A 19,154-nucleotide genomic window follows, 5' to 3' on the forward strand; every position below is an offset into this window, starting at 1 on the left:
TCCTGTCAACAGCCTTTGCTTCTTATTTTTTCTCTGCTCTCCCCAAGTATGGCTGATTCCAAACTCGAAGTCCTCCGGTCCTGACTTCAGAGTCTTGAAAAGCTATTTTCATATTGTCGGCATGATGCGTTGATAATGAAGTGGACTGGGCTTTTGCTGGTTGGTTCTCCTCCGGGTCTTTCTCACTCAAACACCCACAGTCATATCCACACGCATCCCCCGAGCACCGGCCCCTTCCATTACATCTGTTGAATTTTCAAATCCAAACAAGGAGAGGTCTCAACACCCCAGGAAGAAAAAACATTTGAGAGAACCAATCAATGCATCCGCTTCATTTCTGAGCGACTATTGCATCAACCAATGGCCTCCTTTCCAGACCAGCTAGTCACAGCTCTTCCTTGCTGTGTGGTCATGTGGGTCGCGTCAGCAAGGCTAGCTCTTCCCTAGTAAAAGGTGGAATGAATGTCTTTGATCAAGCTATTGGGGAGTAGTGCGTTGTTGGATGTTGTGGGGCTTTGTGAACTGAACTGAACAGCACACACACTGCTCTGTGCTGACATTTCTTACAATACATTTTGGAGCACAATGCTCCCAAATTAAAATTCCAGGTAGCACAGTAAAATATTTAGGAGCGTGTGCGACCAAAATGTTAGCACTGAAAGAGCCATTACTCAGACTCACACTCCCTGCTGGATCAGGAGGAAAGTGCCAGGGCCTATAGGGATGTGTTTGTGACGTATTCCAGAGGACGTGTGAATTTGAGGCAGTGTTTATTTTCGGTCCTCTGTCCCTTTTCATTATTTGTGTTATTGCACAACATTCATGCCAAATGTTGCTTAGGGAATGGGGGTCACCTTTATCATTGCACAACAGTCCTATTCCAAAAGAGTGAGATCCCCCGAGGACTTTCTCTGTTAGCTTTTTTATTTTGAGGCCAACTGAACTTCCCCACTCCGAGCGACTGCACACAGCAAATAATAGTGCCTGCTAACTGTTACTTCCTTTTTGCTTCGCCTTCAGGTGATGTTGGCGGCGTCCTATTGGTCGTTGCTGGCACCGGCGATAGACATGGCAGAGGATTCGGGAAAGTATGGCTCGTTTGCGTTCGTCCCTGTGGCGGTGGGCTTTGCCCTCGGCGCGGCCTTCGTCTACCTGGCTGACCTCATGATGCCTGCTCTGGTGAGTCTTGTTGGTGCTGCAGCCTCCCGGAAATTAACTTAATTCACACATACAGTACATACCACTCTGACATGTCAAACACAATAGCCGAAGAGGTTGGCCTCTATACATTGTTTGCTCATACACCACAGGTAATATCAATCAATCAAGCTTTATTTATATAGCACATTTCTTAGAACAAATGCAATTTACAATTTAAAGTGCTTGACAAATAAAATGTAGGTCTACCTGTTGGAAATTAGGTAAAGGTGGGAAAATAAATCAGGACAGGATGAGGGTTGGATAGAGGTTGAGTTATAAGCCACACTTATATGCTGGCCTTGTTATTATTGACAGTAGTGATGTGAGAAAGGGGTGTGAATGCCATTAAGTGTAATCACTCCTATTAAAGGGTTTCTGCTTCACTAAGTCACATCAACATCCTATTGTTACATGGCAGCAGATACTCCCATTTAGATGGCAAATTAGATTATATGATATTGTTACATACAGTGGTTTTATTCTGTACTAGCGCAGTGGACAATCACTGGTAAATGTATCAAAAAGGTAAGTAGGATGGTGCAATGAGGCCAATCTTGTAACCTAAACCATTTGCAATTGGTGATCAATTGATGTACTGTCAGCTAAAAAATTAGGAAAAGTAGGCTATTCCTTAAACATCATCCTAACACCCTACATACATCTTTTCACAGCGATTACAGGCTTTAACACAAATCATTACGGTTGTCCCCACCATCCTCTTCCTCCTCACCTCCATCTCTCTCCCACTATATCTCCTGCTCCTCTCCCCTGGTTTCCCCAGTGATGACAGTGGGAGGACGGAGCAGAGTGGAATCGGGGGGGGAGACGCAGGGGTCTTGGCTGTGGGCTGGGGTGCCCCTCTGGGGGGTCGGACCAGGCTGTTTGGACAGCTGCTGGTGTCAATTTTACTGGCTCCTGGGCAAACACTGGGCCCTGAATGATAGCAGGAGAGAGGGGGAGTGCAGAGGGGTGGTGGAGGCAGTGCCAGCCTAGCGGCAGCAGCACCGAGTCCGTCGACCCCCGTTCTGACCCCCCTCAACCTGGTGATAAGGCTGCCCTGTACCTGGAAGTCTCTGTATCTGTATCGATCTCTCTCTCTTTCTCTTCCCTATCAACACTACTGTTTTCCCCAGTCACGGTCTTTTGTGCGCCAGCAGCGTTTCTAGGATAAGGGAAAACAAACGTCAGGTGGTTGGGTGACTGCGGAGCAAGCTGTTGCAGGATTAAGTGTCATAGGACCATGAACTGTATCTCCGTATGTGGGAGCAAGGGCTTTGTCAGGGAGATGATACTGACTTAACTGGACCTGGTCAAACACTTTCAAACAAAGCCACAGCTTTGCACAAGGTACAAGTCGGGTAACAGGATGTTGCCCCACGCAATGGGAGTGTTGCATCATGGGAGATAACATTAGCTCCCATCCAGAGCTTCCTGTGGCACACAGCCAAGGGCCAAGTGTGCACAATGCCAACATGTTCGGCCCTATTTTGATTTGTTTATCACTTTTTTGGTTAATACATGATTCTATATGTGTTATTTCATAGTTGTGAAGTCTTCACCTTTATTCTACAATGTAGAAAATAGTAAAAATAAAGAAAAACCCTTGAATGAGTAGGTGTGTTCGAACTTTTGACTGGTCCCCAAAAATATATGGGGGATTGGAAATGATGCAGTCAATGACATTGATGGAAGCAAAAATCTATCTGCAGTATTAAAGGTGATTTACCCCCTAATTTATTTTTTAAATATATGTATCCATTACAGTAACAAGATCATCCACATGTATTGATCACATTTTTTATAATACTGTAGAACTTTGTTCTAAAGCTGTTTTCCGTACCCATTGGATGCAGTGATCACAATATAGTGGCAATATCCAGGATTTCCAAAGTTCCCGAAGCTTGGCCTAAAATGGTATATAAGAGATCATACAAAATATTTTGCTGTGACTCTTTAAGTGGATGATGTTATGAATATTTGTTGGTCTGATGTGATTAATAAGGAGCATCCAGACGCTGCACTTGATGAATTTAGGAAATTACTTCCAATTATTGAGGATACAATCTTCCCAGCAGAGTCATTAGATCATTTATTTTAGTACTGTCCATATGTAGCTCGTTTTTAGTCACAGGTCCAGGAATGGCTGAAGAATTGCAACATTTACCTAGAACTAACGCTGCAGATAGCAATACTGGGTGATTTGAAAAGTCATAGTCAATCAATCAATAATATAATTGTTTAGCAATTTTAATTAGCATTTTTAATCTGTAATTTACAATCTGTAGAAGCTATGAGACTAGAAAGGTTCAGTACTTTTGTGAAGCATCACATCACAGTTGAAAATATATGGCAAATAGAAATCCAAAATGGATGGTGTTAAGAGATAGATTGGAGAGGTTGAAGGGGAATGAAGGGTGGGACTAATAACAACAAGATAACCAATGTAAAACATACAGGGTCTGTAAAATGTATATGGGTTCTGAAATGTTGTGAAATAGCACAGTTACAAATATAAATCAAACTGGATGGACATTAGAAATAGAGGAAGGACTAAAAACATACTAAATATATCTATTGTAAAATAGATTGTGTCTGTAAAATGTGTATAATCTGAAGGTAGAAGCCTAAGGTGTTATTGTTTATTCCAATTGGGGGAGGGGTGATAGGGTTTTCAGGGAATAATAAAGGTATATTCAAAATAAAAAGTGTGTATGTGTGTGTGTGTGTGTGTGTGTGTGTGTGTGTGTGTGTGTATATATATATATATATATATATATATATTTTTTTTGAATATACCTTTATTTATTTATTTAATTATATACAGTTGAAGCCGGAAGTTTACATACACTTAAGTTGTAGTCATTAAAACACGTTTTTCAACCACGCCAAAACTATAGTTTGATAAAAAGACATTTGTGGAAAGTCGGTTAGGACATCTACTTTGTGCATGACACAAGTAATTTTTCCAAAAATTGTTTACAGACCGAGTGAATTATAAGGGAAATAATCTATCAAAATTCCAGTGGGTCAGAAGTTTACATACACTAAGTTGACTGTGCCTTTAACCAGCTTGAACAGTTCCAGAAAATGATTTCATGGCTTTAGAAGCTTCTGATAGGCTAATTGACATAATTTGAATCAATTGGAGGTGTACCTGTGGATGTATTTCAAGGCCTACCTTCAAACTCAGTGCCTCTTTGCTTGACATCATGGGAAAATCAAAAGAAATCGGCCAAGACCTCAGAAAAAGTCTGGTTCATCCTTGGGAGCAATTTCCAAACGCCTGAAGGTACCACCTTCATCTGTACAAACAATAGTACGCAAGTATAAACACCATGGGACCACTCAGCTGTCATACCGCTCAGGAAGGTGACGTGTTCTGTCTCCTAGAGCTGAACGTACTTTGGTGGGAAAAGTGCAAATCAATCCCAGAACAACAGCAAAGGACCTTGTGAAGATGCTGGAGGAAACGGGTACAAAAGTATATATCCACCGTAAAACAAGTCCTATATCGACATAACCTGAAAGGCCGCTCAGCAAGGAAGAAGCCACTGCCCCAAAACTGCCATTAAAAAGCCAGACTACAGTTTGCAACTGCACATGGGGACAAAGATTGTACTATTTAGAGAAATATCCTCTGGTCTGATGAAACAAAATAGAATTGTTTGACCATAATGACCATTGTTTGGAGGAAAAAGGGGGAGGCTTGCAAGCCGAAGAACACCATACCAACCGTGAAGCACGGGGGTGGCAGCATCATGTTGCGGGGGTGCTTTGCTGCAGGAGGGACAATTATGTGGATATATTGAAGCAACATCTCAAGACATCAGTCAGGAAGTTAAAGCTTGGTCGCAAATGGCTCTTCCAAATGGACAATTACCCCAAGAATTATTCCAAAATTGTGGCAAAATAGCTTAAGGACAACAAAGTCAAGGTATTGGAGTGGCCATCACAAAGCCCTGACATCAATCTCATAGAATATTTGTGGGCAGAACTGGAAAGGCATGTGTGAGCAAGGATGACTACAAACCTGACTCAGTTACACCAGCTCTGTCAGAAGGAATGGGCCTAAATTTACCCAATTTATTGTGGGAAGCTTGTGGAAGGCTACCCGAAACATTTGACCCAAGTTAAACCATTTAAAGGCAATGCTACCAAATACTAATTGAATGTATGTAAACTTCTGACCCACTGTGAATGTGGTGAAATAAATCATTCTCTACTATTTTTCTGACATTTCACATTCTTAAAATAAAGTGGAAATCCTAATTGACCTAAAACAGGGGATTTTTACTGGGATTAAATGTCAGGAAATGTGAAAAACTGAGTTTAAATGTATTTGGCTAAGGTGTATGTAAACTTCCGACTTCAACTTTATATGGATATATATTTACCCAAAAATATGGGGGATTGGAAATGAATTACATTGATGGAAGCAGCAATCTATCCAAAATATTAAAGCTTATCCACCCCTTAAAATTACAATAATATTTAACGCTTGTCCAAAAGGACCTCATTACTTTTTCTCTGCACTTCTTCTCGACAAGTCTTCTGCTTTCCACTTCTGACTTTCCCTGTACTTCCCGATGGCTAATAACACAACCCCATCTCTAACTGAGAGGCAGGGGTGTCTTAAAAATATGTGTCAGAAAATGTATGTTTGTAAGGAGGAGAGGAACACCTCATTAACCTCCCCTCTCTCCTTGTCACACCATCAGATTTCCCCTGGAACTGGAATCTGTTCCCCCTTCTTCTCTCAGGTGGCTAGCAATTATGCTAATTTGCCTTCAAGACTCCTCAACTAGTGGGGTGTAACTTATTTTTGGCGAAATTTTTATTTGTCACCTTTTAGAAAGTGTCTTGTACTTTCTACTTGGTATCTGTTGATAATTGGTCAAGTTCTCGTGTAAGACTTTCCAGTATTTATTCTTACCTCACTGTAAGTTTAAAAGTATTGGGCATGGGCAATGGCGTGGCCTCTGACCGGAGATTTGAAAGGCTCGCAGAGACAAAATGTTGCTATTTAAAAGCTAATTTAATTCAATTCTACACATTTTGCCAGAGGCAGTATGCAAAATTAAGTTAAAACAATTTTTCTGCAATTGTACACTTTTTGCCATAGCATAAAAACACAGCATAAGCAATCTGACATTATATAAAGAAATCTTACATTTATCGAATTTTAGATTCTCCCTGACTGTCTAGTTTTAATTTTGGTGAGTTTTTTTTTGTCCAAAAATATATAGCTCCATTATCTTTCCTACATACTTTTTTATCTGGTTTTAATCGTTTAAGTTTACACTAAAAATGTTTTGGCTGTAAAATACAGCTATTAATGCTCTCAATATTTAAGTAGGTAGGCCTACTTCCTCTTATCAAAGTTCTGCGTGTACACAGGCACATTCTAAATTAGTGTTCTCCCAATTTCTGATTGGAATGTTGACTCCATTTAGGTTGGAGTCATTAACTTGTTTTTCAACCACTCCACAAATTTCTTGTCAACAAACTATAGTTTTGGCAAGTCGGTTAGGTCTAGAGGTCGGCCGATTAATCGGAATGGCCGATTAATTAGGACCGATTTCAAGTTTTCATAACAATCGTAAATCGTTATTTTTGGACACCGATTTGAACGTTTTTTTTTTTTTTTTTTTACACATTTATTTAATCTTTATTTAACGAGGCAAGTCAGTTAAGAACACGTTCTTATTTTCAATGACGGCCTAGGAACGGTGGGTTAACTGCCTTGTTCAGGGGCAGAACGACAGATTTTCACCTTGTTAGCTCGGGGGATTCAATCTTGCAACCTTACAGTTAACTAGTCCAACGCTCTAAACACCTGCCTCTCATTGCACTCCACGAGGAGACTGCCTGTTACGCAAATGCAGTAAACCAAGGTAAGTTGCTAGCTAGCATTAAACTTATCTTATAAAAAACAATCAATCAATCATAATCGCTAGTTAACTACACATGGTGATGATATTACTAGTTTATCTAGCGTGTCCTGCGTTGCATGTAATTGATGTGGTGCGTATCGTTACTCCAATGTATACCTAACCATGAACATCAATGCCTTTCTTAAAATCAATACACAGAAGTATATATTTTTAAACCTGCATATTTAGCTAAAAGAAATCCAGGTTAGCAGGCAATATTAACCAGGTGAAATTGTGTCACTTCTCTTGCGTTCATTGCACGCAGAGTCAGTGTATATGCAAAAGTTTGGGCCGCCTAATTTGCCAGAATTTTACATAATTATGACATAACATTGAAGGTTGGGCAATGTAACAGAAATATTTAGACTAATGGATGCCACCCCTTAGATAAAATATGGAACGGTTCCGTATTTCACTGAAAGAATAAACGTCTTGTTTTCGAGATGATAGTTTCCGGATACGACCATATTAATGACCTCAGGCTCGTATTTCTGTGTGTTACCTGCACCAGGCTGGGGATTTTTTTTTCTCATTTTGTCTGTCATCGTTGAAGTGTACCTATGATGAAAATTACAGGCCTCTCATCTTTTTAAGTGGGAGAACTTGCACAATTGGTGGCTGACTAAATACTTTTTTGCCCCACTGTAGTCCTATAATTCCTACAATAACTACAACCTAAAACTTCTTACCTGGGAATATTGAATACTCATGTTAAAAGGAACCACCAACTTTCATATGTTCTCATGTTCTGAGCAAGGAACTTAAACATTAGCTTTTGTACATGGCAAATATTGCACTTTTACTTTCTTCTACAACACTTTGTTTTTGCATTATTTAAACCAAATTGAACATGTTTCATTATTTATTTGAGGCTAAATTGATTTTATTGATGTATTATATTAAATTAAAATAAGTGTTCATTCAGTATTGTTGTCATTGTCATTAATACAAATACATTTAAAAAAATCGGCAGATTTGAATCTGTATCGGCTTTTTTTGGACCTCCAATAATCGCAATCTGTATCGGCGTTGAAAAATCATAATCGGTCGACCTCTAGTTAGGACATCTACTTTGTGCATGACACAAGTCATTTTTCCAACAATTGTTTACAGACAGATTATTTCACTTATAATTCACTGTATCACAATTCCAGTGGGTCAGAAGTTTACATACACTAAATTGACTGTGCCTTTAAACAGCTTGGAAAACTCCAGAAAATGGAATTGTGGGAAACTGAGTTTAAATGTATTTGGCTAAGGTGTATGTAAACGTCTGACTGTAGACAAAAAGAACTGGCTCTATGGGTACAAATAACAAAAACATTTAAACCTGTCCAACAATGTTATGAATTCCACAGAATTTTGAACATAACAGATCAGCTAGGTCTAAGTTTATACTACAGTTATGAGATGTAGCCTTGGCTTCTCATCAAACCTGACAGAGCTTCAGAGGATCTGCAGAGAAGGATGTGAGAAACTCCCCAAATACAGGTGTGCCAAGTTTGTAGCGTCATACCCAAGAAGACTCAAAGCTGTAATTACTGCCAAAGGTGCTTCAACAAAGTACTGAGTAAAGGGTCTGAATATTTCAAATTTATATCATAAAAAATAAAAAAAGTTTTTGCAAAAATGTTCAAAAATCATATTTTTGTTTTGTCATTATGTGGTATTATTTGTAGATTGATGCAAACATTTAAAAAAAAATCCATTTTAGAATTAAGCTGTAACATAGCAAAATGTAGAAAAAGTCAAGGGCTCTGAATACTTTCCAGATGCACTGTAGAAATATCTCATTTAGGTAAGTATTCACACCCCTTTTCAGCTCAGGTGCATCCAATTTCCTTTGATCATCCTTGAGATTTCACTACAGCTTGATTGGAGTCCACAATGGCCAATTGAATAGTTTGGACATAATTTAGAAAGAAACACACCTGTCTATATAAGGTTCCACAGTTGACAGTGCATGTCAGAGCAGAAACTATGCCATGAAGTCCAAGGAACCTTCTGCAGCTCTCCAATGTAGAATTGTGATGAGGGGGAAGCGTATAAAACAATGTCTAGAGTGTTGAACGTTTCCCCAGAGAACAGTGGTCTCCATCATTGGGAAATGCAAAAAATATTGAACTACCCAGACTCTGCATGGAGGTGACCGTCCAACCAAACTGAGCAACCGGGCAAGAAGTACCAAGACGCCATTGACCACTCAGACAGAAGTACTGCATTTCTTGGATGAGTCTCTACAGCACTTCACCAATCTGGGCTTTATGGCAGAGTGGCCAGACGGAAGACAGTCCTGAGAAAAAGGCACATGACGCCATGCCTGAGGTTTGCAAAAAGGCACGTGAAAGACTGAGCATAAGGCAAAATATTCTGTGGTCTGATGAGATGAAAATGTATCTATTTGGCCTGAATGCAAAGCTTCATGTCTGGAGAAAATCAGGCAGAGCTAATTTCCCATCGAACACCATCCCTACCGTGAAGCATGGTGATGGCACGTGATGCAACGATATTACATTTTTGGCCGCTACCGATATCCAATATTTTCCTTGCCAAAAAAACGATAATGATAACTGATATTTAACATTTTTGAGGCCTTTTAAGCATTCTACTACAGTTAAATAGTTAACACACACACGGACGCAGCGGTCTAAGGCACTGCATTTCAGTGCAAGAGGTGTCACCGTAGTCCCTGGTTCGAATCCAGGCTGTATCACTTCCGGCCGTAATTGGAAGTCCCATAGGGCAGCGGACAATTGACCCAGCGCTGTCCAGGTTTGGCTGGGGTAGGCCGTCATTGTAAATAATTATTTGTTCTTAACTGACTTGCCAAGTTAAATAAAGGTCACACACACACACACACACACACACACACACACACACACACACACACACACACTCCACTGAACCAAAAGTTATTTTGTTGGCATTTAAGTATGTCCCCATTACCAGTAAAACATAATCAAAACCTATTTCTTCCACTTACTTGCTGTGATGTTTCGTTGTTCATTTGTTCAGTCGTTTCATTCTCAACCAGGATTTCATTGTGTCAAGTTTCAGCTCTGTCTGTCCATGGCCTCTCTTCCTCGGTGCGCACTTTCACTGTGTCCGTTTCCATCTTGTCCAGCTGCATCCGTTTCTTGTCTGCATCAAAGTAGCAGTCCTTGTACATGGCGTCGAGCATGGTGGCGACACAGTAAAGAGAGAATGCCACCATATCGCTTGTTCACAGCCTGTGTCTGCAGTTTTGTTGAGCGTTTCAATGCCATGACAGAGGATATCACGTCTGCTGCAGGTACAGTTACTGAGCTTATTTCTCCAGTCAGTTGTTTGAATGGAGCTAGCTAGTGTGTTCATGTTTCCAAGTTTCAAACATGTTCTGAAATGGCAGCAGCGGTATGACAACCAGCACATTCATGAGCATGAAATACAACTTGCCTCTGTATCGAAATCCTCGACGACCCACTGTGCTGTCAGACTCAGCATGCTCATGGGGTTGATATTGATGGTTCAACTATCAGTCATGAAGCTAATCGCAGTGACGCTATTACTGTGTGACTGCGGTAGGGCAACATCTGAAAAATAACGCACTTGGTAGTGTGCACCAGTGTTCGACCAGTCGGCGAAAGCCAACATCACCCACGACAGAGAACGGTTGATTGTCAAGGGCAATGAATTCCATTGTCTTGGTGTTAATGGATTTCGCCTGGGAGTCGTCTCGCTGAAATGTTCTTACTCTTTCAAATGACTGTTCGACTTGTTGGCTGCTTGATCCACACAGCAGACATTGTGGGCTAGGTTAGGAATACTGTTCTGCACGTGTAGTGCAACATCTTACGTGGTGTCATTATGTTATATAGGTATGCATGTCAGCTTTGACATCGGTTTTGCACATCGGCGTTAAACTAGACATCGGGTTGATGTTGTCATTTTTAGCTAATATCTGCCAATTCCGATTTCTTCACCGATATATCGTGCATCCCTAGTGGTGGCAGCATCATGCTATGCGGATGCTTTTTAGTGGCAGGGACTGGGAGACTTGAAGAAAGAGGGAACAATGAATGGAGCCAAATACAGGCAAATCCTTGATGAGAAGCTACGTACAAACGACCTTAGACTGGGGCGAAGATTTATGTTCCAACAGGACAATGACCCCAAGCATATAGCCAATGCAATGCTGGAATGGCTTCAGAACAAGATTGAGACAGTCCTTGAGTGGCTCAGACTTGAATCCCATTGACAATCTGTGTAAAGACTTCAAGATTGCTGTTCACTGCCACTCTCCATCTACATTAACAGAGCTTGAGAAAATCTGCAAGGAAGAATGGGAGCAAATCCTCAAATCCAGATGTGCAAAGCTGATACAGACATGCCCATCATGACTCAATGCTGGAATGACGGCCAAAGGTGCTTCAAGAAAGTATTGACTCAGGGGTGTGAATACTTATGTGAATTAGATTTCTCTTTCATTTTCAATAAATGTGCAAATATGTCTAAAAACATGTTTTCACTTTGTGGTTATGGTTTATTGTGTGTAGATGGGTGAGAAAAACATAAACCTAATCCATTTTGAATTCGGGCTGTAATAGCAAAATGTGGAATAAGTCAAGGGGTATGTATACTTTCTGAAGGCACTATGGAGATACCACAGTTAATTGCATGGCTTTAAGTTTTGGTCCAAAATGATTTGTAGTTCTCGAAGTGAATTGTTTTCAGTTGTCCAGCTGTCAGATCTTCTCTCTCACTTACCAGGCAGCACCAAGCTGTTTGTGGGTTGCCGTCTCCACGGGGCCCTGTCTTTAAGCAGTAAGGGGCCACAGTGGGCTAATCCAGTGTGTGTCTGTGAGGAGCGGCTCCAGGAAGAGCCCAGGTGAGATGCTTAACTAATTGGCCCGGGGCGGTTAGATTGCCTCAGCCAACCCGGCCCCCGCTGTGTGTCAGGATTTAGGATGTGAGATACAGCATTAATGATGGCCCCGTCGGCCGGCATTAGAACCAGCCTCCTGCGCCGCTGTCGTTAAAAACACCAGGAGTCCACTGCCCTGCATCGGCTTCTGTTTGTCTTGATACTAACAGGAGAACCTCCTTATAAAGTTCAGCTGCCCCCTCGCAAGGAAAGAGAAGCAAGCCACCAAGGGCTTTCATCTCAAAAGAGTGGAAGTGAAGAGAGGAAGAGATGACGAGAGAGAGAGAGAAACAGAGAAAGGTCCCGTGTGACTCAGTTGGTAGAGCATGGAGCTTAGGGCTGGCACAATTACCGTACGGTGCCTTCGAAAAGTATTCAGATCCCTTGACTTTTACAGCCTTATTCTAAAATTGATTTAAAAATGATCCTCTACAATCTACACACAATTATCAATAATTAAAATGTATTGAAAATAAAAAACAGATGCCTTATTTACATTAGTATTCAGACTCTTTGCTATGAGACTTGAAATTGATCTCATGTGCATCCTGTTTCCATTGATCATCCTGATGTTTCTACAACTTGACTTGAGTCCACTTGTGTTAAATTCGATTGAATGGACATGATTTAGAAAGGCACACATGTCTATATAAGGTCCCACAATTAACAGTGCATGTCAGAGCAACAACCAGGCCATCCTGTCAAAGGAACTGTCCGTAGAGCTCCGAGACAATTCTGCAGCATTGAAGGTCCCCAAGAACACAGTGGCCTCCATCATTCTTAAATGGAAGAAGTTTGGAACCACCAAGACTCTTCGTAGAGCTGACCGCCCGGCCAAACTGAGAAATTTGGGGAGAAGGGCCTTGGTCAGGGAGGTGACCAAGAACCCGACAGTGCTCCAGAGTTCCTCTGTGGAGATGGGAGAACCTTCCAGAAGGACAACCATCTCTGCAGCGCTCCACCAATCAGGCCTTTATGATAGAGTGGCCAGACAGAAGCCATTCCCCAATAAAAGGCACATGACAGCCCACTTGGAGTTTTCAAAAGGCACTTGAAGACTCTCAGACCATGAGAAACAAGATTCTGTGGTCTGATGAAACTAAGATTTAATGCCAAGGATCACTTCTGGAGTAAACCTGGCACCATCCCTAGAGTGAAGCATGGTGGTGTCAGCATCATGCTGTGGGGATGTTTTTCAGTGGCAGGGGACTGGGAGACTAGTCAGGATCGAGAGAAAGACATTTAGTTTTTTAAAATTGAATAAATTAGCAAACATTTCTAAAATCCTGTTTTTGCTTTGTCATTATGGGGTATTATGTGTAGATTGATGAGGGAAAAACACAATTTAATCCATTTTAGAATAAGGCTGTAACCTAACAAAATAAAGTCAAGGGGTCTGAATACTTTCTGAAGGCACTGTACATGCCTAACCATGTAACTGATTGTTATGGATGAAGACCATATTGAAAATAAAATAACTGTCAAAAAATGATTTTGAGATTTATTTATTTTACGAACAGCTGACTGAAGACTGGACGGCCGGGCATTATGCCTTCATTGACTTGAATGGAAATGCCCATTATATTCAAATATATTTAAACTTCAATGGAGACTTGCTCGCGTGACTTGTGAGAGAGCATGTGCGCTGCGTTTGGCTCGTTCCAGCCAATGGGTGGGGGAGGGGTGAGAGAAGCACAAGGGCTGGTGTGTGTGGCACATAAGTAGCGAGAGAGTGTAGCCAAACCGACTCACGCTAGTTAGACGTAGGCAATCTATCATACCATCTGGTAGTGCCCGTCTTCACTGCATCAACTCATTGTGAAGAGTCAAGCTAGCTAGCTAGCTAGCTAGCTACAGTAGCCAGCTAAGTTAGCCAGGTAGCTAGCTAGAGTTGCAAAACGAATTGAGGCTATTTTGCTGCGCTTCCTGTACTCATATGAAACAACTCATATGAAACAACAGCCTACCTGTTGGTTGACCATTGCACCCTGCTCCTTCTCATTTATCCAACTTAATTATGTTATTTTAAGTCCATTTACATTTTGTACTGATTTATAAATATCACACTTCACTTGCTACACATGGAGCCTCTGACTAGCGCCCCTTTTGGTTTATGGATAGTGATAACAAGCTACACTGTGAAACGTGTGTATGCTACCGGTGCGTTTTTTTATTTTATGGGAGGCATTCATAACAACTATCATACAACTATTGTTTTATTAAAATGTTGAATGAAATGGTCTACCCTTATAGTGAATGCAGCAATGTGACATAGATCATTTTATTACATTTTAGACAAAGCCTTTTCATTGTTAAAATAGGCCTATATTTCCAAAAGAATCAAACACTGACATCTGTTCGGATATTCGAATAACCGTGCCCATCCCTAATGCACTCACTAATGTTAGTCTGCGAAATGTCTAAAATGTAAAGAATTTGAATGTGACTTAGAATAATGGTATTCTTAAAGTTAGAGTGAAAAAAAACTGGGTACAAACTCTTGGTAAAAAGCTGTGTGTGGCGTAAGAATAGTGATCTTCGAAAGAGGAGATAACCGGTTCGATTCCATCTGCTGTTTTGATGGGGTAGCTTAGGCTCTCGTTTAGGAAGAGGAATAAACTGGTCTATCGCTTTAGGAGTGTTTTAACGAGGGGAAAGCTTCCATGATGCATCATGCTGCAGTGGTGGCGGCGGTCGGTAGCATTGCTGATGGCTTTGTTTATTAATGCCGTGTATACAGAGCTCATTGTGCACACTGAATATCACATAACCTTAAAGCAGGGATCTGCAACACGCCAGCCTGTGTTTTTCCTACCGCCACTGCTCTGAATAGTCATCCACCTTTTTTTAAATGTCAGCTCACAAACCCAGTAGCTCCCTAGTTCTCTGCCTAATGTCTAATATGAAGGTGAGGGATGAAGATCACTTAAAACATTGTTTTTTAAACCATTGAGACAGGGTATTCATGGGTTGCATGTTTGTATTGAATGTCTTTTGAAGACTGACTCCCAACTGATCGTTCTACTCTGCATTCTCAATTACCACTGATTTAAGATTTTGTCATACGATGTCGGGGGGCTGTCCTTACCAAGGGGCTAATAGAATGCGTGGCAGCAGGCACTTGACAGGCGCTCATGTTTGACTACGATTACAGCCCCAGGTAACCTTGTTAATCCTTGGGCTGAGGCCTCGCTCCAGGCCATCGCCTGGGGAACAGAACAAACTCCAAGCATCTGACCTGAGATGGACAGCTTTTAATCATTCCTGTTATCACTTGTTCACTGTCTATCAAGCTGTCTCTTGCTTGCTAACTTGCTCTCTCTTTCTCTCTCTCGCTGATTCTCTGTCAACCTGGTGATGAGTACTGCCTTGTTTTAAGAACACATTGCATCTATAATCAAGGTCGGGCCTCTGTTTCTCTCTCGTCCATCTCTGACACAGTAGATAAGCACCCTAGCTGCTTGTAGTGACTTTGTCTGCTCAGTCAGTCACCAGAAACAGGATTCTTGGATGTTTCAGTCTGTCCTGGGCTAAGACTTTTCTGTCAGGGGGATATCGTTTTCTGCCCTTTAGGTTCCTGCTAAAGTCAGGAACATGATACATTTCTCTTGCAGTGAAACTAATTGGTTGGGAGAAAAAGGATACCAGCTATGAAAGTGACTGTAGAAGTGTTTGATACAGGGTGAACTTTGGTTGTAGGTTTCTTATTAAATAAACTCTATAGAAGGCTGTGGGAGGCTTGAGTGGGCAGTTTGTAATCTTCTCAGTACAGAGTTATTTGAAGACATCCGTGGACTGATTGCAGAGTTGTCTGTGACCTCATTTGAGAAATCTGCCAAGCTATACTGCTACAGCAACTCATACCCATACCTTTTACACCAGGGCTCTCCATCCCTGTTCCTGGAGAGCTACCCTCCTCTAGGTTTTCGCTCCAACCCCAGTTGTAACTAACCTGATTTAGCTTATCAACCAGCTAACTGTTCGAATTAGGTGTGCTAGATTAGGGTTGGAGTGAGAATTTACAGGATAGTAGCTCTCCAGGAACAGGGTTAGAGAGCCCTGCTTTACAACCACCTTATTCCATACAGTAGCTATACACAGGGGCGGACTGGGACCAAAACTTAGCCCTGGCATTTCTAACACTCCTGACCATGTTTTCCCTTGTGGCCCCCTCAACGTCCTATTTCTTTCCCCAAGGCCCCCCACATTTGCCCATTGTTTTCCGTGAGGCCCTCATTATTAGCCAGATCCTTTTGTGCAAAAAAACTCAAGTTAGACAGGCCCACTGGGACAAAAATAGACCAGCCCTTCTGGCATTTGCCTGAAATGCCAGATGGCTCGTCCGCCCCTGGCTATACATGATCCATCTGCATGTATATGTGGAAACCTGACACCATGGAGACCAGATGATTAACTAACTCCTGCATATGTTGGTGTCTGACATAGAATTGTCCATGTTTTTTGCCACCTTTAAAACACATACTACCCTATAGCTCCCCCTTTCTGAAATCTTGACCTTGAGGTCCAAAGCATTGCAGTTTTTCATTCTTCCCCTCTAATCAGGGACTGATTCCCGACCTGGGACACCAGGTGAGAGGACTCTCACCCTGGCTAATCAATGAAACCCAAACCCAATCAATGGAACTACCAGGTACAAAAGTAAACCACAGGTACTGAGGACTTTTGAGTAGTCCTGCTCTTGCTTCCTGTGATCATCTTCTGCTTTATGTAATGACAACCTTCAAATAATGACAGCCACACACAGACTAACGCTGGAGACCTGTTTGGTGTTTGTTTGGAACAGAGCCTCAGTACAGCCCCTCAGGCTTCCATCCCTGAGGGGGAGCCTCTCATAACCCTCTCACAGTCCTTTCCTTGTCCATCATTGATCGACAAAGTGGCATCATCTTCGAAGATCAAAGCACTGTGGCTTTTACCTATAGTCTATAGTTACCAGGGTTTACAAATGGCAGAGAGGCTCAGTCTGTAGGAACAACAGAAGCTCAGGGACAAGGTTCTCAAAGGCACGGACCGGTTAATCAGAATTGACCTAGCTGGCTGTTTGTCATCTCAACTATGGAATTCTCTGTGGCGCTCACACATGTATACATATGCACAGACACCCACACACCTTGTTCCTACTTATAATCACTTTTTATATGAGTGGTCTGTTGCATAGAAATCCCTTTTCTATTGAAGCTCCAATAGTAATTCTGTTTTTACAAGCCACTTCACTATGACCAACAGCCCATGGCCATTGTAATGGTCTGAGGCACACTGTTATTAGCTCGTCGTACTATGATGGCAACTGCATAATGTCCTGGAGGAGTAACTGGCCATAGGGGGAATGACCTTTAAAGTGCATCTCTGTGTGTCTACTCATGCTTCGGCAATCCATAGGTCCCCTGGCCAGCCTTGGGGTCTATATCGTAACGAGTCGACCCAGGCCCAGCCAATATATGGTTATGCTTGAGATTTTTTTTTGAAAGAGCAATCTGAGCATGTAAACGACCACTGCTCGCCTACAGGGCGACAGGTAGCGAAGCGGTTAAGAGCGTTGGGCCAGTAACCGAAAGGTTGCTGGTTCGAATTGAGTTCAGGTGCATCCTGTTTCCATTGATAATCATCATCGATCATCATTAACTTGAATTTACCACAGGTGGACACTATTCAATTGATTGGACAAGATTTGTAAAGGCACACACCTGTCTATATAAGGTCCCAAGGTGCATGTCAGACCAAAAACCAAGCCATGAGGTTGAAGGAATTGTCCGTAGTACTCCGGGACAGGATTGTGTTGAGGCACAGATCTGTGGAAGGGTACCAAAACATGTCTGTAGCATTGAAGGTCCCCAAGATCACAGTGGCATCCATCAATCTTAAATGGAAGAAGTTTGGAACCACCAAGGCTCCATCTAGAGCTGTCTGCCTGCCCAAACTGAGCAATCGGTGGAGAAGGCTCTTGGTCAAGGAGGTGACCAAGAACCCGATGGTCACTCTCACAGAGCTCTAGAGTTCCTCTGTGGAGATGGGAGAACTTTCCAGAAGGACAACCATCTCTGCAGCACTCCACCAATCAGGCCTTTATGGTATAGTGTCCCAGACCGAAGATACTCCTCAGTAAAAGGCACTTGACAGCCCGCTTGGAGTTTGCCAAAAGGCACCTAAATACTCTCAGACCATGACTAACAAGATTCCCTGGTCTAATGAAACCATTCAAGCCAAGTCGTTGGCTTGAATGCCGAGCTTCAAGTCTGGAGGAAACCTGGTACCATCCCTATGGTGAAGCATGGTGGTGGCAACATCATGCTGTGGGGATATTTTCAGTGGCAGGGACTGGGAGACTGGTCAGGATCGAGGCAAAGATGAATGGAGTAAAGTACAGACAGATCCTTGATGAAAACCTGCTCCAGAGTGCTCAGGATCTTAAAGTATGGCGAAGGTTCACCTTCCAACAGGACAACAACCCTAAGCACACAGCCAAGACAGCACAGGAGTGGCTACTGGACAAGTCTCTAAATGTCCTTGAGTGTCCCAGCCAGGGCCCGGACTTGAACCCGATCAAACATCTCTGGAGAGACTTGATAGGATTTGCAGAGAAGAAGGGGACAAACTCCCCAAACACGGGTGTGCCAAGCTTGTAGCGTCATACCCAAGAAGATTTGATGCTGTAATCGCTGCCAAAGGTGCTTCAACAAAGGGTCTGAATTATAATATAAATTTGATATTTCAGTTTTTTATTTGTAATAAATGTGCAACATTTTCTAAAAACCTCTTGCATTGTCATTATGGGGTTTTGTGTGTAGATTGATGAGGGGGAAAAAACAATAATCAATTTTAGAATAAGACTAACTTAATAAAATGTTGAAAAGGTCAGGGGGTCTGAATACTTTCCAAAGGCACTGTAGACTACATTAAATTATTGTATCCGCTCTTAAGATTCACTGTATATTGTTTATGTGCAGTTAGGAGGGACATTTTCTAATGTAGCTCGTTGAATGCTTTTTCGCAGTGAGAGCATTGTACGGGTCTTTCAGCCTGGCAGCTCTCTTTGACTCTATTTCTTTGTCGGGTTAGTCGGCTCATCCACCATCAACTCTGTTTGACAGTTAAACAAG

At 41.9% G+C, this 19,154-nt stretch overlaps 1 protein-coding gene across 1 annotated transcript in view; it reads left to right on the plus strand.

The window, feature by feature from the left end:
* Positions 1–1,023: 1,023 nt before the first annotated feature.
* Positions 1,024–19,154, plus strand: part of LOC115144000 (zinc transporter ZIP11-like) — a 126,024-nt gene continuing 107,893 nt past the window's right edge. Inside the window, exon 1 of the mRNA XM_029684560.2 lies at positions 1,024–1,179. Coding sequence (XP_029540420.1) covers positions 1,024–1,179 — 156 coding nt within the window. The remainder of the gene's footprint in view (positions 1,180–19,154) is intronic.

This window comes from Oncorhynchus nerka, linkage group LG16 (assembly GCF_034236695.1).
Source record: "Oncorhynchus nerka isolate Pitt River linkage group LG16, Oner_Uvic_2.0, whole genome shotgun sequence".
Classification (NCBI taxonomy): domain Eukaryota; kingdom Metazoa; phylum Chordata; class Actinopteri; order Salmoniformes; family Salmonidae; genus Oncorhynchus; species Oncorhynchus nerka.